Source organism: Phyllostomus hastatus, unplaced genomic scaffold (assembly GCF_019186645.2).
Source record: "Phyllostomus hastatus isolate PE091 unplaced genomic scaffold, TTU_PhHast_1.1 phas_contig_16, whole genome shotgun sequence".
NCBI lineage: Eukaryota > Metazoa > Chordata > Mammalia > Chiroptera > Phyllostomidae > Phyllostomus > Phyllostomus hastatus.
In genome coordinates, this window is record NW_025333643.1 from 20,188,784 (window position 1) to 20,209,398 (window position 20,615).

The 20,615-nt window shown below is 37.6% G+C and overlaps 1 protein-coding gene across 2 annotated transcripts in view; it reads left to right on the forward strand.

Annotated features, from left to right (window-relative positions):
- Positions 1-18,452, forward strand: part of SYNPR (synaptoporin) — a 364,043-nt gene extending 345,591 nt beyond the window's left edge. For both annotated transcript variants that reach the window (XM_045832290.1, XM_045832291.1), the window contains 2 exons: positions 10,614-10,805; positions 16,570-18,452. In XM_045832290.1, the coding sequence (XP_045688246.1) occupies positions 10,614-10,805; positions 16,570-16,827 (450 nt within the window). In that variant the 3' untranslated portion in view covers positions 16,828-18,452. The remainder of the gene's footprint in view (positions 1-10,613; positions 10,806-16,569) is intronic.
- The last annotated feature ends 2,163 nt before the right edge of the window (positions 18,453-20,615 follow it).

Here is a 20,615-nt window from a genome sequence, read left to right on the forward strand (position 1 = left end):
GTAGTAAAGAGAAGCCCAAACTTCCTCTATATGCCAATTCCTAGGCCTTCCAGGTAAGCTATTCTGTGGAAGATTGATTCATTCAACATGAGTCAGCTTTAAAAACCACCCAAGGGACAAGTCAAAAAGGGTGCTGGATAAATCCTGATCTGTGCAGCTTCCCATCTCCCTAGATGAGCCAGTGCCCACATGCATTTTTGTTTTCTTTTCAAAACACCAAATCCCCCTCCTGCAAAGCCATTATTATCACTTTCAGTTACACATTCTTCTGTGATTATTTGAGTCAGGTCTCTCCCTTCCAACATAATGAATACTGGCACCATGTCTGTTTTTATTAACTACTATATTCCTAACACCTGGAATACAGTTGGTTTTTACTAGAGATTTTAATAACTAAATAAACCTACCTGATTTGTTTTACAACCAAAATTCAAAATTCACTGAATAATACCAATATATGTTTCTATTCTATTGTATATTTAATTTTTATATTTAGAAGTGTGTATGTGAAATTTTATTGAGGGCTTACTATGTGTCAGGCTAAACATTTTATTGAATTAACTCATTTATCCTTAGCAAAAATCCTGTGAAAATTTGTCATTATCACCCCTATTTATAAATAGGAAAACTGAGGCTTAATAGGATCCAAGAGCTAGTTGATAAGAGTTGAGATGTGAGGCCAGGGCTGCCTGTTGCAAAGACAACCATTATGTGATACCTTCTCATCTAAAACTCTAGATGCCATAAATTATACATGTTCTATGTATAATAAAACCTACCTCACAAATTCTTGATGAAGATTAAGTGGAACAATGTATGTAAAGGTCTTAGCATGGTCTTTGGCTCATAGGAATCAATAACAGCCATTATGGATAACACTGCTACTATTACTATTCATTTCTTTTGAATAGTTATTAATTTTCTAATATCCTATTTTAAAGGTATGTGCTATTTGTAACAAAAAGGTTAGGCAGGATCAACTGGAAACTGAATTGAGTTTTAAGGAAATATTTTTAAAATGATTTACAATCACATTGCAGCAAACTAATGAAGACTTTGCATTCATTCTGAGCTGGCCAAACAGCCACAAATACCCACAACTTGCACCAAGATTGTGAAACCCATTGCTTATGATCCAAAAGAAGAACTGCAGAGGATGATTTTTAAAGTCTTATTTTCATAATAAAAGTTAAAAACAAACCAGAAGCCTCAGGTCCACAGCTGAGCGACTACAAATTTATTGATAAAGTTCTCTAGGAACAGACTCAAAAAGAAAAATGCAGTATATCAATCACAATCAAATTTGACTTAAGAGAAAAAGAAATGAAATCCTACATTGATTCTCAAGCATAAGCCAGATTCTTCAGACATGAAACAAGATGACTTATTACCAGCCCTATAACAGAACAACAGTATCCTCTGCATCTTTTTACAAAATCCTGATTAATTTACAGTGTAACTGCAGTATATCTAGGATAATAACACAAAACAACCCAGACAGTACAGAGAAAGGAAAAACATAAACCACCTGAGAACTAAAAACAGATTTTCTTTGGCTGGTATCCCCCTGCTCCTACTCGATTTTTAGAACAGTACCTAGCCTATAACAGGAAGATAATAAGTACTGGACAGATGATTGAGAAAGAGACATAATGATGGGCAAATAAGAAATCAGTGAGATTGGTAGTTAAACAGATCTGAGTTTGGTACCCAATTCCTCTACTTACTTAACTCCTGTATGCTTAGCAACTTAGTGACTCTGAGAACTCCAGCAACTCAATCTTTCTGAACCCTGATTTTCTCATCTATCAGGTGAGGTTAATAATAACCACCTCAAAATGTTATTATGAAAGTTAAATGAGTAATGTATGTCACACACAACATCTGGGACACAGTAACTGCTCCATAAGTGATATCCATAAATATTAATATTACAACTTAATTTTTACTATAAGCCAGTAAAATCATGGGCCCCTGAAAGCAATAGAGTGCTTTTTATAATAGATTAAGAACAGAGATTCTGGAACCAAATTCCTTGGGTCCAAATCCTAGCTCTGCTCTTGGAATTAAGTGATTTATCCCATCTGTAAAATGGGACTGCATATCTCATCCAATTTGACCAGCCAACTATCCTGGCCCAGGTCCTGAGAATAGCAGGATCAAGTCAGACTTTCACCCTATATCTAGCCTGAAGTGCAGGGCCCTTCTCCCACCTCTTCCTTTGGGAGAAAGCCCAAGCATCCTTTTGTTAACACTGATCTGCCTTCAGACCCCCACTGGGGTGATGCATTGGGCTACCATATGAACCCCTGTATGGCACCCTGAAGGCCAGGAGGGATGAGAGATGCAGGATGGCCTTACAAATGCTAAGCTGAGGGATGGCTACCAGGGACACCTTGGACTCAAGTACCAAGAGAAATTGTGACATCAATGAGCAAAAATGAGAAAAGGGGCATCACTATCCCTTGACTTTGGATATGCAAAGGTCTGTCCAAAAAAAGTCCAGCCATTGTTAATATAGCAAGAAAAGTTTGTATGACATTGATATAACCTGGCAACCAAGGAGAGTGGGCTGTGCATGTGTGAATAATGACGACTTCACTGTATTAGTCAGTGAGGATGGTAGATGCCATTGAGTGAGCATGTGTACTGTGACCATCACATTCAAAATAACTGAGCAAGCAGAGCAATGAATCTGCATCAAATTTGCATTAAGCTTGAACATTCCTCTACAGAGACTATTCAGATGATTCAGAAGCCTGCAGCTATGAGCAACTGGTGATTGGCAGCTTCATCATGATACTGCACCCGCTCATATATCACATCTCATGAAGAGCTTTTTGGTGAAACATCAAATCACCCAGGTGACTCTGCCCTTCTATAGCCCAGATTGGTGCCCTGCAACTTCTGGCTTTTCTCAAAACTAAAATCACCTTTGAAAGGGAAGAGATTTCAGACTGTCAATGAGATTCAGGAAAATATGACAGGACAGCAAATGGTGATTGAAAGAACTGTGTGAGATCCCGAGGTGCCTACTTTGAGGGGACTGAGAAATAATTGTGCTATGTGCAGTGTTTCTTGTATCTTGTATCTTCTTCAATAAATGTCTCTATTTTCCATATTGTGTGACCCAATATCTTCTGGACAGACCCCATAAATGTGCTTCCATGTGTTAATTGTGAATTAGAGGTGTACTGTCCAAAAGGGTAGCAATATTGGCATCAGACACTTAAAATGTGGCTGATAATGAATTTAAGATGTGCTGCAAGTATAAAATATACACCAGATTTCAGACACTGGTACAAAAAGTAAAGCAATTTTTAATAATTTTATCAAATGGTAATATTTTATACATTGGTTTTTATTATAGAAATACATATAATGTATTGATATAATTAATTATACTAATTTCCTTTTCCTTTTTTAAAATATGGCCTCCATAAAATTTAAATTACATATGTGATTCACATCTCTGCCTTGCATTTTTCTTCTATGAGACAGCCCAGGGTCACAGACTCAGTGTTTTACCCCATGGGGACCAAGCAGCCCTTTCCAATCTTCAGGCTTTCTCTGCCTTGCTTCAGTCACCTGGGCCATGAGTTATTTACTATTGTTCCTTAAATTAAATTGTCTCTTAAACTTCAATAAAATGATTTTTTTTAAGAAAATCTGGCACTACTACTGGTTATAGAGATCCAGCATTATTTGACATGATTAGAACATAAACATAGAAATAAATCAATGAAAATAAAAAGTACTGTATTCTAGACAGACTCTGAGCCTGGGGCCTTTTTTGATAAATAGATATTAAATATGTTATAGAAACAAGTTAGCACCCAGCTGAGACTTTCTCTCCTTTACTACTTGATTGGAAGGGAATTCTGAGGGAGAATGACTTTCTTCCTGTGTAACTTGATGTTATTTGTTGCCATGTCTGTGTTCCCACAAAGGTAGTTGACCCCAGGTTTCAGAAAACCTGGGTGTAATAGAAAACCACTCATTGAACATGAAGCCAGTGTCCTGAATTCAACTGGGACATCTCATTTAACTTCCCTAAATCTGTGAAATGGGCATAGTTATGTTCACCCTAATGTGATTATTATAAACATCAAATGATTTTTTGCAATCATGTGTTAAAAACTGTTGACATTCTTTAGATGTCATTATTATTAGTCCTTCCAATGAAGTAATAAAATCAACCCGTGAGTGGACAGAAAGTTATTCCATGCTTAGCTCTCCTTTCTTCAAAGGCAAGTCCAAAGCTCTGCCCTGAGATGAGCTTCTCTATCTTGCTGTTGGATTTCTTTGTTTCCTGATTCACACTTCCTGTTAGGAATCCCTAAAAGCTGACTTAGCAAAGTGAATCCAGTTGCATTGAGGATGAGAGTGACTGGTTGGACTGCCCAGTTTCTGGTCTAGGCTCTCCGTGTAGGTGTAAGCTGCAGAAAAAAGTACAAAGTCATCCAGTAAGAAACACTGATAATAAAGTCATTGGTGTTGAAACACTGGGAATATTTGCTAATAGAAATGGGAACTTTGATGTGTTCCCTGATAGCCAGTGGAGGTACAGTGTACCACTACCAGGCAGAGATAGAGACAGGTTTACCTGGTTCTGAAATATTAAGTTTTCTGTCACCAAAGATGATTCCCTCTGTATACCTCAGAGTAATCCAGGACAAACATCTTTAATATATTAAATTACATTCTAGTAAAAATGAGTTTGCTAACAGTAACTTAGGAGAAGTGAAGACAACAAAACACACCCAACAAGGAAATGGAAACAATGCATCCAGCCAGCTGTAAGCCAGGCTTCTCCTTCTGCAGAGGAAGCCGTTTACTTGGATCACTGAGCAGATACATACAACATATGGCAAACCCACAACCAGATACTGTGTCAATGTTCTATTGGTACAGAGTGAAACCACTAGTTCAGGGTGTATTTTATAAAGCACTAATGAACTATGGGCAAATCACTCAGCTCACTTGGCCTCAGTTTATTCACCTGTGATATGAGGCTAATAATGACTCCTCTGGCTACTTCTTTTACAGAGAGGGCTTTTACAGAGATCCCAAGTATGAGAGTTTTTTTGAAAGCATCCAAGCACCTTCCAAATGTTAGTCCCTCCACTCTGCGGGAGTAAATAACACAAGCAAAGCTTGCAGAAGTTATCTTCAAAGAGTTAATCTATGCACCATGATAACCTATCCACAAATGTTACAAATTTATGTCTTGAGTTTCTTCCATGCAAGTCCATCTCTATTTGATAGACAAGGGGTTGCATTTGTAAAAAACTGGGCTCTTACCTGCACTATCAGAAGAGTCACTTAGGCAGACCATTAATGGGGCATTAAATATCATGAGTGAGAAAGTTATTCAACATTCAATTTAACTTTAAGCCTTCTGCTTAAGTCATGCCAGTATTTCTTTAATATCCCTCTAATACTCCTTTTTTTGAAATTTTTAAATATTTTTCAATTAATGTTTACATTCAGTATTATTTTCCATTAGTTTCAGGTGTACAGCATAATGGTTAGAAAATCATATATTTTACAAAGTGCCTCTAACACTAGTTAATTCCTCTTTTAACAAAGATCATCAGCTCCAAAGCCTTGTGCAAATATCCCCAGCTATAATTTATTTTGTTTTCACTGTAGAACATTTATGTTTGTAGTTTTTTTCTATCTCTGTCAAGTTGTATGGGTTAACATTTACAGTACATGTATAATTTCCTTCTGGGATGAACATATTTATGTTTTAAAAATGGGTAATTGCTTTAAATTAGATATCAAATAATAACATGAGGTATGTGGATTAAATAAAAATTGTTTAGGTAGTACCAAAATGACTAAAACTTAGAGAACATTAATGAAAATAATTATCCATATAGAATGTACCAAAGAGCATCTTTTCCCCCAGCTTTTCATAAAGCTCATGATACACTACAGTAGTCAAATCAGGCATTAATTACAAGTAAAGCATTTCCCCTGATTATGCTTCGATTTCCTTGTAAGAAAAGCAAGGCTAACATAAGTACCCATACTGTAAGGTTAATGACATCTATAAGTGCTGAGCAGAGGCCTGGCAAAGAGGAAGTGCTCAGTAAATGTCGGTGAAGGCAGCTGTTGCTGCTGCTCCTAAGACAGACATTAAACCATTACCTCAGGACAGCTTCTGATGGACACTGCCCCTCTCCACCTTACTCTGTGCCCAGAAGGTGACCTAAGTGGATCACATCACTAGGCACTGGGAAGCCTCTCCACGAGATAAAGTATGAAAGTGAAGTAGGTTTGGGGATTGGTTCCTGTTTCTCTGTCTCACTCCCTGCAAGTACCATTAGACTCAGGCTGACACCAAAGCTGAAAACTAAAAAAGTCCAGGCTAACACACATGTTAGCTAGAACTTTTGACATAGTCTCCCCATCTTCATAGTTTGCTTAGTTATAGAAAACTTGGCTTCAGGCTACTTTCTGAGACCCTTCAATGTAAAAACTCTCAACTCTATTGGCATTTATAATTTGTTCTAATTATAAATCCTGCTGCTGCTGTAAGGACAAATAGGACCATCTGAAGTTTCTGTCTGGAAGAGCCATTGATGTAATCACTCAGTGTCCTCATCACATTGCCACATTGTTTTTATTTGGTCTAATTACAAAATATGTTTTAAAATACACAAGACTAGCCTTGGCTGGTGTAGCTCAGTGGATTGAGCACATGCCTGTGAACCAAAGGGTTGCTGGTTCAATTGCCAGTCAGGGTACATGCCTGGGTTCTGGGTCTGGTCCCCAGTAGGAAATGCATGAGAGGCAACCACACACTGATGTTTCTCTCCCTCTTTCTCTTTCTTTTTCCCTCTCTCTAAAATAAATAAATAAATAAAATCTTTAAAATACACAAGACTATATAAAACAAAATAAAAATCATCACTGGTTATATTTTGCTTGCTTGTTTGTTTGTTTTTTTAAGATTTTATTTATTTATTTTTAGAGAGGGAAGGGAGGGAGAAAGAGAGAGAGATACATCAATGTGTGGTTGCTGGGGGTCATGGCCTGCAACCCAGGCGTGTGCCCTGACTGGGAATCGAACCTGCGACACTTTGGTTCGCAGCCCGCGCTCAATGTACTGAGCTATGCCAGCCAGGGCTTGCTTGTTTGTTTTATCCATTAGGTTCCACATATAGGTGAGATCATACAGTATTTGTCTTTCATTGCCTGGCTTATTTCACTTAGCATAATGCTCTCCAGTTCCATTCACACTGTCACAAAGCATAGGAGCTCCTTCTTTCTTTCTGCTACATAGAATTCCATTGTGTAAATATACCATAGTTTTTTTAATCCACTCATTTACTGATGGGCACTTAGGTTGCTTCCAGCACTTGGCTATTGTAAAGTGTGCTGCTATGAATATTGGAGTGCCTAAGTTCTTTTGAGTTGGTGTTTCAGGATTCTAGGGTAACCAGGGCGGAGGTGGCAGGGGATAATGGGGGGGGAAGAGGGAAAAGTTGTCAAGAACATGTATAAAGCACACATGGACAAAGCCAAAGGGGGTGGGATCGAGGGTGAGAGGTGAGGATGGCTGGGGTTGGAGGGAGTGGTGGGGAGAAAATGGAGACAACTAACTGTATTTGAACAACAATAAAAAAATATATTAGCAGTCCACACACACACACAAAAACATCTCTAATCCTACCAATACCAGTTGGTAAACTCTTATACAACTTTATCTACATAAAAATATGTTAACAAAATTGGGACCATTTTCTTTCATTTATTTTCTCACTTAACAAATGTTAATGGCTCCTATTCTGACAAGACCTAGCAATAACCAAGGTAGACAGAGTCCCTGTCCTCATGGAGCTGACAGCTAATTAGAAGAAAGAGGGGAACAAACATACTGCCACTCCTCACAATCACCCTCTGAGAGAGACACTGTTATTATCCCAATCTACAGGGAGCTAACCTGAGGTTCCAAGTAGCCAAGCAAACTGCCTAAGGATACACAGCTAGTAAGTAGCAAAGTCAGGATTCAACCCCAGGTCTACCTGATAGCAAGATGAACTTTTAACTCACATGAGAGTTACCTTAGTATGATATGCTGATCTTTCTTTACAAAATGATACTAAGGGCTAAAAGGTTGAATTAGCACCCCAAGATAACATATTTGCTCCAAACACATATAGTTTCTTAACTTCAATCATGAGGTTTATTTATGAAAAATGATTTGTTATGATTTTATCACATTTACATTAAGAAAAACCTCAAGTTTAATTTTTTACCTTTTTTGGTGTATTTGATTTAAATAAGAAGATCAAAATTCCTTACAGCAGACATGAGAGACAGTAGAGAATAGTCAAGCTCACTAGTCTTGGAAACAGACAGCCAGGCTTACAGTCCTGATTACCTCACTTACTAACTCATGATTCTGAGCAATTTTATTTAACCTCTTCATGATTCAGTTTCCTCAACTGTAAAATGAGGACAGGATTAGCATCTATTTCGCAGTGTTGTTGTCAAGATTAATTGAGTTAATACATGCAAACTCAGAATGATAGTCTGAACATATGTGCTCAATAAATTATTATTTTACCAAGTAAGACTAAAAGTTTTGATACTATTTTCTCAAATTTTCAACTGACAGGTTTTCACATGACTTTTTTCTTAAAGTTTTCCCCTCCTAATGGCTTTTTAACAAGTCTATTTCTGATTTTGAGTATAAAGACAGCTACTGTCTCATAGTTTGATTATATGGTATCTGTGGCCACCTATCAATATTTAATATCAAGAAAGCAGAGTCTATAATTTGCATTTTTAAATTACCCATAAGACCTTACTCAATACTTGGCATAGTACTCAGAAATTACTGTTTAAATGAATGAATAAAATAGATATTAGACTAAACATTAGCAGAATTTTGTATTTGCCACAGTAAACCTGGCTTTTATTTATTTGTAACCATTTCTCCAATCTCTAATTCAAACTCAAATATCTGAGTCTCTTTATTCCAGATGTTCTCATTGATGATGGACCAGCCGTAGTTTTGTATGTGTTTGCTTGTTTGTTTATACCTCCATCTTATTCCAGAAACAACTTAAGATGATTCACAAGGATATATGAAACTCAAGATGGAATTAATTAAACATAAGAAGGGAATAACAAGGGAAAAGAAGGATGGCTATACAAAACAAAGTTAGGAAGATGGTTAGAATACTCATGCAATAAAAACCCTAAGAGTGGGCCACAAATTTTCTACAGCCAACATGAAAAAGTCAACTGGTGAATGACGTAATTTGCAACAGACCCTGGATGAAGAAGCCAGCTGCTCAGAAGATTTGGCAACTCTTAGTAGTGGACTTTTTAGGATATTCTTCACAAAAGTCATTCCTAACAATTATCATTCACAGTGGTATCTTTAGAGTATGATTTCCCTCAGTCTAGATCATTGAATCTTGATAAAAAGTCATTTAGTCACAACATGAGCAAAGGCAAACCACAGCAGGTCAGATGTGGCAGGTCAAGTGGGAAAGAAACTCATACAATTTTTCTTCAGGGGCTTAGCATTTAGAATAAAAAAAGGAAGTCTCTTTCTGTTGGTGTATTTCCTATTATCTTTTCCAGGTCACTGCTTTTAATGTTCTAGGTAAGCAAGGTGGCACATTTTTAAACTAACCAAACATAAATAGAGTAAATCTAAAAAATCCTATGTTAGAACATGGTCTGCTTAAGTCTTGGACAGTGACTCCCACACTCTGCCACCTCTGAGTCATGAGGGAGGATGTGAGAAGTAGCAACCCCCATCATCAGAAACTTATAGATGTTTTTCTACAATATTCATCCCCTTACACCATAGCAATTTTGCTTGATGTGAATAGAAAAGTTTCTTTGCCTGAACTCGTATCAGATGGTTTTCTAAGTCAGACAGGTCTGGATCTAAATTCTGGCTCTGCCACTTTCCACATGTAAACTGGTATCTCTGGGCCTCAGTTTTCTCATCTTTCAAATGCTATTTAACATGATATTTTCATGGATAATTTCATATAAAACTTTTCACCCATAATAAAGTGCTCAAAACATTATAGCCATTGTTTCCCACTTAGCACAGTCCCAAGTACGCTATAAATAATGCATAGGTTTGTTGAATAAATGAACAAATGAATGAACATGTATTACCATCCAGGAATCTTTACCAATCAGCAAATTCCTCTAAATATTTGAAATCATCATAACATGGCAATTGAGAACATGGGCTCAGGAGTTGGGGGTCTGAATCCTGACACCATTATAGACAAACTTCAACCATTCTATCTGAGCTTTGCCATGTACAGTGGGATAATGATTCTCACTTCTTTACAGGTGTCTTACAACAATTATATGAGGTTATAAGTATTTAACATCATTCCTGGGATACAGTAAGCATTTAATAAATATTACTGTTTATTTTATATAAATATAAATATAATATCACAAAACTTGTTTTTATTTGTTTTTCACCTTTTCCCTGGTTTCAATACTATGTGCTCTTGGAATTTTCCAGTTGGCAAATAGTTGTATAAACTAAATGATTTGTGTCTAGGATTCACATTTCTTTCACTGTTTTATCTTTCTGTTTGTTTCTGTAGGACTTCATCGTCACTGTAGTCTTTTCATTCTTGTGGTTGGTTGGTTCATCAGCTTGGGCGAAAGGACTATCTGATGTCAAGGTTGCAACTGATCCCAAAGAAGTATTGTCACTGATATCAGCTTGCAAACAGTCGTCCAACAAATGCATGGCTATCCACAGCCCTGTAATGTCCAGCTTAAACACTTCTGTGGTATGTTTCCACCTATGCTTTACCTCCCAAATCTTTGTTTGCCAGTCAAGTGAATAAAACATCTCAAAAATCACCTTGGAAATTTCTGCCTCTAAAACTAGGCCAGTCTAACAGGTGATATTTCACTCCATATGCAAGGTTATTCTTTGGTCTTGAAGTTTCTATTGTTAGAACCCATAGACTTGAATGCTGCCAATTACAAAGTTCTTAGTAAGAACTCAGCATGTATTGACAGCTGTTGCTTGGATGGCAGTCAAATCAAAATTCTAAGCAGGAATCAGATATAAAATCTGACTTTAAGGTTGAAGCTTGCCAGAAGTTAAAAATGAATATTTGATGGCATACAGGTTTCCTGGGAAGAAAACATTGTTCAAACCACATATAGTTAGAATATATCCAATCGATTGTCTGAGAAAAAATACACAGACCTAGTAGGATGCAGAAAGAAATACATCATGTAAGAAAGCCCTTGTAATTGATATGGTCATTTTTGTCACCTCCATGATCCCAGTTTAATTGCTTGATAACATCAGAAAAGCTAAACTATAAAAGCTAAACAAAGTCAAGTGGATCAAGTCTTTTGGGAAGACAGAAAATCTGATAGACAGCAGAGTTGCTAAATTGGACGCTTATTTTATGAGCATAAAAACTCGTGTTATTCCAAGGAAAGAAACTATGTCTGAGAAAGACAGAAGCTATCATGGCAGCAAAACAAAAACAAACAAACAAAAAAAGCAGCAGTTATCAAATAATAAATGACTCAGCAATGTTTGCTGAAGGAACAACATTCTTCAGCAACCCCTGAAAATAATTATCTTTGTTTCAAGGTTTACTTATGTTTCTACAGCTTTCTGAAATTTAATCTGAGAAGGTTTATAAGAAAGGAAAGAGGGTTCCTGATGATTTGACTGTAATCTTGCCTGTGTAAAATACTTAACATGGAAATAGACTATATATTAGTGTCTCACAGTCATTTTTATACCTTGTTGGCAACACCTATAGGTGATTACTTTAGGTGTACATTAAAATATATTCCACTGCTTTTACAATTTGTTCATAGGCAGTACTTGATAAAAGTTAATGTAACGATGATCTCAAAATCTCAGAGAACAAAGCTAAAATCATTTGATGTATTTTTTAGTTTAAGGAATAATCTTCTACATAAGTTATGAGAGCCTGCATAGTCCATTTAATTTCTCTTCTGGTGTCTCTAAGAAGTTTTAGACTAAGAGATATGAATTTTAAATGAGACATAATGTGACATATTTCTTAAAATCAAAGCTGAGGATGGATGGAAACCAAAAAATATGGGGTAGAAAAGGGCAGGTCTCATTCTGTTACAGTTGTGGGTCCTTATCAGTTAAGGTTCCTAATGACAGGAAAACTCAGCTCAAATTGGCTAATGCAAGACGAAACCCATGTACCTAAAATCTCTTTGCACCCCCACTTCTAGAACCAACATCTGTATGCATTAGAATGCTTAGTTGCAAGTAACCAAAACTCACTCTAACTTCATCAGGAAAAAAAAAAAATCAAATCTCTCAGAAAACTGATGAGACCTGAAGAAATAGGCCCTACAAAAAGCAGGGTCTGAGGAAGGATCAAGGTCCTATATATCAGATACTGAAAAATGGTGTCATCAAGATGCTGTTAATGGCAAGTTGTATCTTATCTTGCATAACTCTGCTCAAAATGCAAAGTTTCAGGAGAGAATTCAAGTCACTTGACCGCAATGTGTCTCTGCAAGGAAAATCAAATGTTTATTACCAAAGGCAGAGGAAAAATATTTAATGTGCTAAAACACAATATTTGTATTATAAACTCATTTGGCTTCAAATCATATTGAGCTAGTTTTAAACAAAAACTGCAAATAATTTAAAAAAAAACACTAAAAATGTATCTTTACATTGAGGTAAAGGGCAAAACCCAGGGCCAGGACTCTGGAAGGCTATCAGGAAACTGGACAGTTCTCATCCTCCCTCCTTCATCTGATTCTGTCTGCATGTCTGCTACATTATTTCTCTTATCAGATGGATTTGTTTTTCTCTTTTTTCTGCTTATACAAGAGAAGATAGCTGCCCTACAGTATCTGAGTTTATATTTTTTTAAAGAAATATCTTGGACAAAATAAAAATCACTTAGGTCCAATCCCAGGTTTTTGGCAGAATGTCATTAGTCCATCTTGGGCCAGGTGTGTACCCTGGTCTCATCAGTTATGTCTCAGGAATCATAGGAAAGGTAAAATGAACACAAGGATCACAGAACTCCCCCTCTTGGGCAAGTGTAGGTTTTGGAGAAGGAGACAGACACACACCATAAGAGATAACCTCTACAAGTTAATGGTTCAAGCAATAACTATGATATTTTCTGCCTGGGTAACTATTTACTTTCTTCAAAGCACTTTGGCATCTATAATTTCACAATAACACTAATAGGTAGGAAAATCAATCAGGCATTTCAGATGTAGGGAGCTGAGGTAAAGGGATTAGCATAACATTTCTCAGATACTTACAGCAGTGCCAGACTAGAGCCAAGTTCTCCTATTGTTATTGCCACTCAAAGTGGTGAAGGGCTCTGCTCTACAGGTGATCTGTTTAGGGTTTGAATTCTTGCTTTATTGCTCAAAAAGGGACTGCTCTTAGACAAAATAATTAAGTTTTCTAAACTTAGTTTCATCACCTATAAATTCTATAGTTTCTCATCATCTATAAAATGGGGATAGTATAAAAGAGACTTCACAGGACTGTTGAAAGGATTTGATGTAATAGTATATAAGTACTTAGCTTAGTACAATGCCCAGCACATGGCAGATGTTCAATAAATCTCCAAGGAAAGCTGCTACAAAAAATGCATTTATTTCTTTAAATTTCATGTAGTATTAGAGCCACACAAGAGGAAAAAAGAATGTTTTTATTTTCTCAAATTTTCTTTCGCCCTGGCTGGCATAGCTCAGTGGATTGAGTGCGGGCTGCGAACCAAAGCATCGCAGGTTCAATTCCCAGTCAGGGCACATGCCTGAGTTGCAGGCCACGGCCCCCAGCAACCGCACATTGATGTCTCTCGCTCTCTCTCTTTCTCCCTCCCTTCCCTCTCTAAAAATAAATAAAATCTTAAAAAAAATTTTTTTTAATTTTTTAAAACTTTTTTCTTTCAAAGGTTCACTGTTCTTCTATCCATAATTTCCACTCCTGCTTCTCTGGCTTCATAGTAGGTGATCTGGACACGTCTGCTTGATCATCTAGATTCCAGCCTCCCCTCCTTTCTCATGCTACATGGAGTCTCTCTTTCTGTTGTCCTCACATCTGAGACTGAATCAAAATCCTTACTCCAATTTCAGTTGCAACAAAATGGCAAGAAAATATTCCAGGGTCTGTGTACCCCTAAAATGTGCCAGCCAGGAGATTTGATATCTCTGTGATAAAAATAAAATAAGACATTACTCTTCCTTAAATATGCACACAGGAATGCCTTTTTTATATTCTTCATTTAAGTTGCATTTCCTTGATTTCCAGGTTCTTCTTCAGCTTCCCTTTTTAAGAAACCAAGTAGCATCGAGGGAAAGAGATCAAGGAATAGAAAACATAAAACTACAGCTCCCAGAAGAACTATCCCTTCATTTTGAAAAGATTCCTTGATAATTTTTTCTACTCATATATAGTATTGACATATATTTACAGAGGTACAGTTTAATCAAGATCTCCCCTTTGGTGGAAAATATCCTAGATATTATACACATAGTTAAAAGGCCCTATATGTAAATTATACTTGGCCAGCAATTACCCAATTCATTTTGATGATTCAACTATTACACTAGCATAAGTGCCTTATTTATATTTTGTATCTCCCTCAGCAAGAAGCCTAAAGCACAGCACAAAGTAATATTAAATACATGTCAGTTCATGTTAAAGGAAGGAAAGGGGATGGAATAGAAGGAAAGGAAGAGTGAAGGGAGGAAGGGAGGTCTGGATAGCCAGTCTTCAATAAGATCAATTAGGGTCCTAGATAGTAAATTTTAGTTATTGACGTCCTGAAGAATATGGCCTCACTGTCAAAGCCCTACTTCAATTTATGCTGCACAAAAAGAGTCAACTGAAAATAACTCACAGGAATGTTTTAGAAAGCAATTCAGAGCATAACTTAGCAATTAGTAAGCATTTACTGATGTGCCCAACACTGTCTAGCTGTTTTATGCACATCCTTCCCCCAAGGAAGGAATAATTGTTTTCTTTTCATATGAGGGAAAAATGCTGTGATTCAGAGGCAAACTGCCTTATCTAAGGACACAGAGCAAGAAATTGCAGACCCTAGGCCACTGTGATTCCAAAGCCTGTGGGGAGGACTCCAAGGCTGATATCTAGTTAGTCTGATCCACTTACGGTTAAGATATTGGAATACTTTAGTAAGTAGGTCCTGCTGCAAGCAAGCCCCCAAAGCCGCTCATCTTTGTTTTTAAGATTTTATTTATTTATTTTTAAAGAGAAGATAAGGGAGGAAGAGAGAGAGGGAGAGAAACATCAGTGTGTGGTTGCCCCTCACGTGCCCCGAACTGGGGACCTGGCCCACAATGTAGGCCTGTGCCCTGACTGGGAATCAAAACAGTGCCCCTTTGGTTCCCAGGCCAGCATGCAATCTACTGAGCCACACTAGCTATGGCACTCTCATCTTGACCATATTACCTCCTCAATCACACCCCCAGGGCATTTTTGACCAGCCCAATATTAAGTAACCAAGGGATATATTTTGACCCAGTGGGACTTCCAGCACCCTACTCCAGAGCTTTGGCTCAAGTTCACTTTGATTGGTCAGTGTTGTGCTGGAGTTGTTACTAAATGTACTTTAATATCATACAGCTTTTTACCATACTATTTCATTAGCCATCTCCAACAGGTATCATAGAAACTGAGTGCCTGTGGTTAATTCCCAGGTCAACCAGTCTGCCTTGGGAAAGGTGGCAGAACCATTGTTTTGTCCGGGCCTCAAAGCATGGAACGCTTCTGGTTCCATTCAACACTTAACACCTGGTCCTCTGACTTGCCCCATGACACACTTGCAGAGAATAAAAGGAATTTCCATAGGAAGGTTTTACCCCCAGTTCCAGAGAAAACACTTTAGGCCTCCCTGAAACCTTCACTTTATTCCTGGTCTGGTTTCAGTATTTCCCTTCTGAATGTAAGAAGCACAGAAAGAACAATTATTTAGAGGAGGCAACCTCTCTGGACACGATCATACATATGCTTATCAGCATATCCTTGTATGCAGTTATTCCAGACTTTTTTTAAGTGGTCTAATTTTCTTTATATCATTACAATAAATGTAAAAATAGTATCTCTAGCCATAAAGCAAAGATAACTTTATAAATTAATGTACCATCATTAAAATGAAAATAACCCTCTACTCCTTGGAGATATCTTACACACCAAGAGGAATACTCAGGCTATGGGTCAGACAGAACAAGGGTATGAATCTGAGATCTACTACTTACCAAGTCATGTGACCTTGAACAAAATTCTTAACCTTGCTTAACCTCAGTTTTCACATCTTTACTATGAGTATAATAATAGGACCTTCTTAGAGAAACTGAACTGATACAAATAAACCCCTTCATGTAGTGCCTAACATGTAGTAAGAACTCAGCACTCAGATATCCTCAACATTGAAATGAATAGTGACTTTTTGTATTGTGAAGGATTTTTCTGAAATTGAGATTTTTTTTCTTTGAGTTTGTTTCCATTGTATTAACTCATTTGCTTTGGTTCCCCTTTAGGTGTTTGGATTCTTGAACTTTATTCTCTGGGCTGGAAACATCTGGTTTGTTTTCAAGGAGACTGGTTGGCACTCCTCAGGACAGAGATATCTTTCAGACCCAATGGAGAAACATTCAAGCAGCTATAACCAAGGCAGGTACAATCAAGACAGCTATGGGTCTGGTGCTGGGTACAGCCAGCAGGCGAGTTTGGGGCCATCTTCCAATGAGTTCGGCCAACAGTCCAGTGGCCCTGCTTCCTTTACCAACCCAATTTAAAAGGGTAGTATTTGCATTCTTCTAGAGAGAGCCTCACCATCTTCCAGTGGCAGAAGATTTTTTAGGTTTCAGTAACTTATTAATGCAGAGAGTGTTGAATATAAATTAGAGATCTGTAATCCTCATTAAGGCAGAGAAGCCTGTGTCATGATAAATGATACTTAAAAATGAGATGCCATAAGGAGGTATATTATTCATCATAGGTGGCTAATTGTATATCATACCTTGCTATAAACACAAATACTTTCATGGTGTTTCGTATGTGCATTGAAATAGTTGAAACATTTTGTAGCTGAATGTAATATGCATAAAGTAAGTCAAATATCAGCAAGTTTTCCTATGCATTTTGATGCTGAAGACATTTTAATATTTCTATAAGACGACTTGGTGCATCACAATGTGCATGTATTTTTTTTTTAGTTGCAGACTATAGGATTGAGTCTCTTTGTTTTAGACAGTTACTCTGTGTTTCTTTATTTGATGAAACAATGCTTATATAATTTAGTGCATGAATAGGCATTTTTCACAAAATGAACATTCCAATGGTATTTATAAAAATTTTCCAGTATGCACCAGGAATTTGTTAAATGGTCGTTTAAAAAATGTATTCACACTTTGTAACTTGCAAATTTGTCTCTCTGGCTTTACCAGTTCTGAATGCATTGTAATTAAGGTTAGGGGTTCTTTTTTCCCCATTAGTAGATATTCAGTGTTACTATATTATAACTGCTCAGTATTTATTCTATTTACTTAGCTAAATATTTACATTCTTACAACTTTCCATCGTATTTTATGGATCTTATCCTGTGGGCCAAGAACAATAGGCCCAATAACTTTGTGTTTATGGAGTACTGTTTTCTTAGAATAATAGTGATGCAGATACCAGATACCATAGTCAAGAAGCTATTGTCCTGACATATTAATTTTTAAAGAATAATCTGAAGAACCTGGACTACCAGCTAAACTTTTAAATTCTATTTATTTATAAAGTTAATATGTTCTTCAATTATTAAACATTCTCAAGTCTTAGCTCAACTTACTAATTATCAATTCTAATTTGAATATTATCCATAAATTAAAACTTACTTCCATGAGCCATTCCATATCCAAAAAGGGGTTTTCATAAAATACCCCCCCAGAATGTATACATTATCAAGAAAATGCCAAATTCACCTCTTTGTTTTAACTCAGTTGAAACACCATGGCCTAACAGTGAGGAAAAGCTGGGCATCTGTACTTTTAGATAAACATTGGTATCAATGTATAAACTCATTATGTGATCTGTGATGTTGGAAGAATTTTAACACAAAACAGTCTTGATATCTGTAGTCAGTTTCTGGATCCTGTTGGATAAATCTGTATTGTGATATTTTTTGCCCTTAATAAAGTTATTGCCTACAATGATGGCTGGTAATATATGCATTATCAAGAAAATGCCAATCTTTGCCTCTTTATTTTAATTCAATTGAAACACCAGGACCCAACTGTGGGGAAAAGCTGAGCATCTGTACTTCTAGATAAAAGTTGGTATCAATGTATAAGCTCATTGTGTGATCTGTGATGTTGCAAGCATTTTAACACAAAACAGTCTTGACATTTATAACTAGTTCCTGGATTCTATTGGATAAATCTGTATTGTGATATCTTTTTGACCTTAATAAAGTTATTGCATACAGTGTTGGCTGGATAATGGAGAATCACAACCGTAGAACCTGATTTAGCTTTAACAATGAAAGAACAAGGGGTAAATGCACAGTGTTTCTGATCTCCTACCCTGTCCTTGTTTTATGAGCACAGGAGTGTTCATTCATTCCACTAGTCTAAAACTTTCTATATATTCATTGCTCTGCAATGGGGATAGGATAGTGAGCAAAAGAAGAAATATGCCCTACCTTGAGAAACTTGCATTTTATTTGAAGAGACAGACATTAAAACAATAATGTCCCAATTGTGCTCTGTGCAACAAAGAGAGGTACAGAATTCCCTGAGAACATTTATCAGAGGGACCTAAGCTAATTGAAGAGAAGTCAAGGAACTTCAGGCCTAAAGACAGCACAATGTTTCACAAGGACAGGGTGGGAGGGAAAATATCCCAGGGAGATAGCGGTCTTTCAAAGCTCTCAGATGCTTGGAAGCAGGATGGATATGAAGGGTTGCCAGTGGATGATAAATAAGGGGAGCTTTGTGAGAGGAGTGGCTGCTGATGAGTGCACAAGTGAAACTATTTGGAGGCCATGATCCAGAACTTGGTCTTTTTCCTAAAGAAGCTAAGGGAGAGTATTGAAGGACTTTAAGCAGAGGAGGGACACGGTGCATTCTGAAAAGATTTCAGTGGCTACAGGGTAGAGAGTGAGTTGAAAAGGGGCAAGAATAAAAGACATCCTGGGAAAAGAAAAGAAGCCTTGACCCCTAGTATCTTTTGGGCGGTGGTTTGGGAATGGGAGGAGGGGAACTGGCCTGAGTTGTCCCCCACTCCCTCATTTCCTGGGACAGTGTCCGGATTTGACTGCTTCTTTCAGCACTGTCCAGGAGCATAGTGGCCTCTGCTTCTTATACTGTCACAAAAATCTTCAAAGCAGAAAATCCCTCATAACCAATATTTCCTTTTACCTGCCTCAGCAGTTTCAAAGAACACTGGGGCTCTCATAAATGGGAAGCTTCACCTGCCTTGATGGAGATAGAGACATGCTTCCACAGTCAGCAGCAGATTCACATGTTGCTGTAACTCAACCAGGACTTCACTAAGCTGGCCTTATTCCTTCTGGTTTCAAGAAAAAGGCAGCAGATCTGGTCTTTTAAGAATAGGAGGAGCATCCAGGAGACCTAATTTGGTTCTGTGTGTCCAGGAGACCTACTTTGGAATGGTAACTTCTCTGCTGACTAGCCATATACTTCAGATGTAACTTCACCTTCCTGAGCCTTTGTCCTCTGGAGGAGGTAAAGCACCTAAGCAAGAAGGGTGGTTCTGAGATCTGACCATCTAGGCTAGAATCCCTACGTTGTCATTTACTAAACTCTCCTTTTTCTTCTTTAACGCCTTTACCAAAGCCCCAGGGCTTTTCTGAAACTGCAGCCTGAAAACAAATGCAGACTGGAAATGCAGGGGAGTTGGCACCCAGGAGCATCCTCAGTCACTGGGAGATTTGGGCAGGTTGATTAAAGACTTTGGCAAGATTCTAAACTTCCCACTCAGTTGCCCCATCTCTACAATACAGATAAAAGCAATATATACATGGTAGGATATATACATGATATCAGGATGGAAAAGTAAGCCAGGTAAAGGCATGAGAACAGCTTCTGGCACACAGTAGGCACTGTCTGAGTTTGGGTTACCCTGGAATCAGAAGATGATTCCAGGAAGCAGGAGTCAGGGAGGAGTAGAGTGAAACAAGGAGAAGAAAAAGCTGATAAAAGGTTGCATCAGAGGTATTGCTAGTAAAGGCTGTAGAAGCTCAGTTCCATCAGGATCTGTATAATATTCACAATGCCCCACTAATTTTCCATGAAGGGGCAGGTGCTGAAGTATTTTTCTACCAACCCCCAGCCCGTGTTGACTGAGATTTGCGCACAGGGGTGGTAACTTTTCCACATTTGCAGATAGTACCTGTCTGTCAACTGAACAAACTCCTGTGATTTCAGAGCAATAAGCCTTGAGCCTGAACAACTATTAGGCAGTGGGCTAGGGTAAGAGGCATGAGTGCTATCATTGTCCTCCCCTCCCCCATTCCTGGGGGCAGTAACCTGAGGAAGGATAAAGGAGAGCCCTGGAAAGCAAGCACATGCAGGAA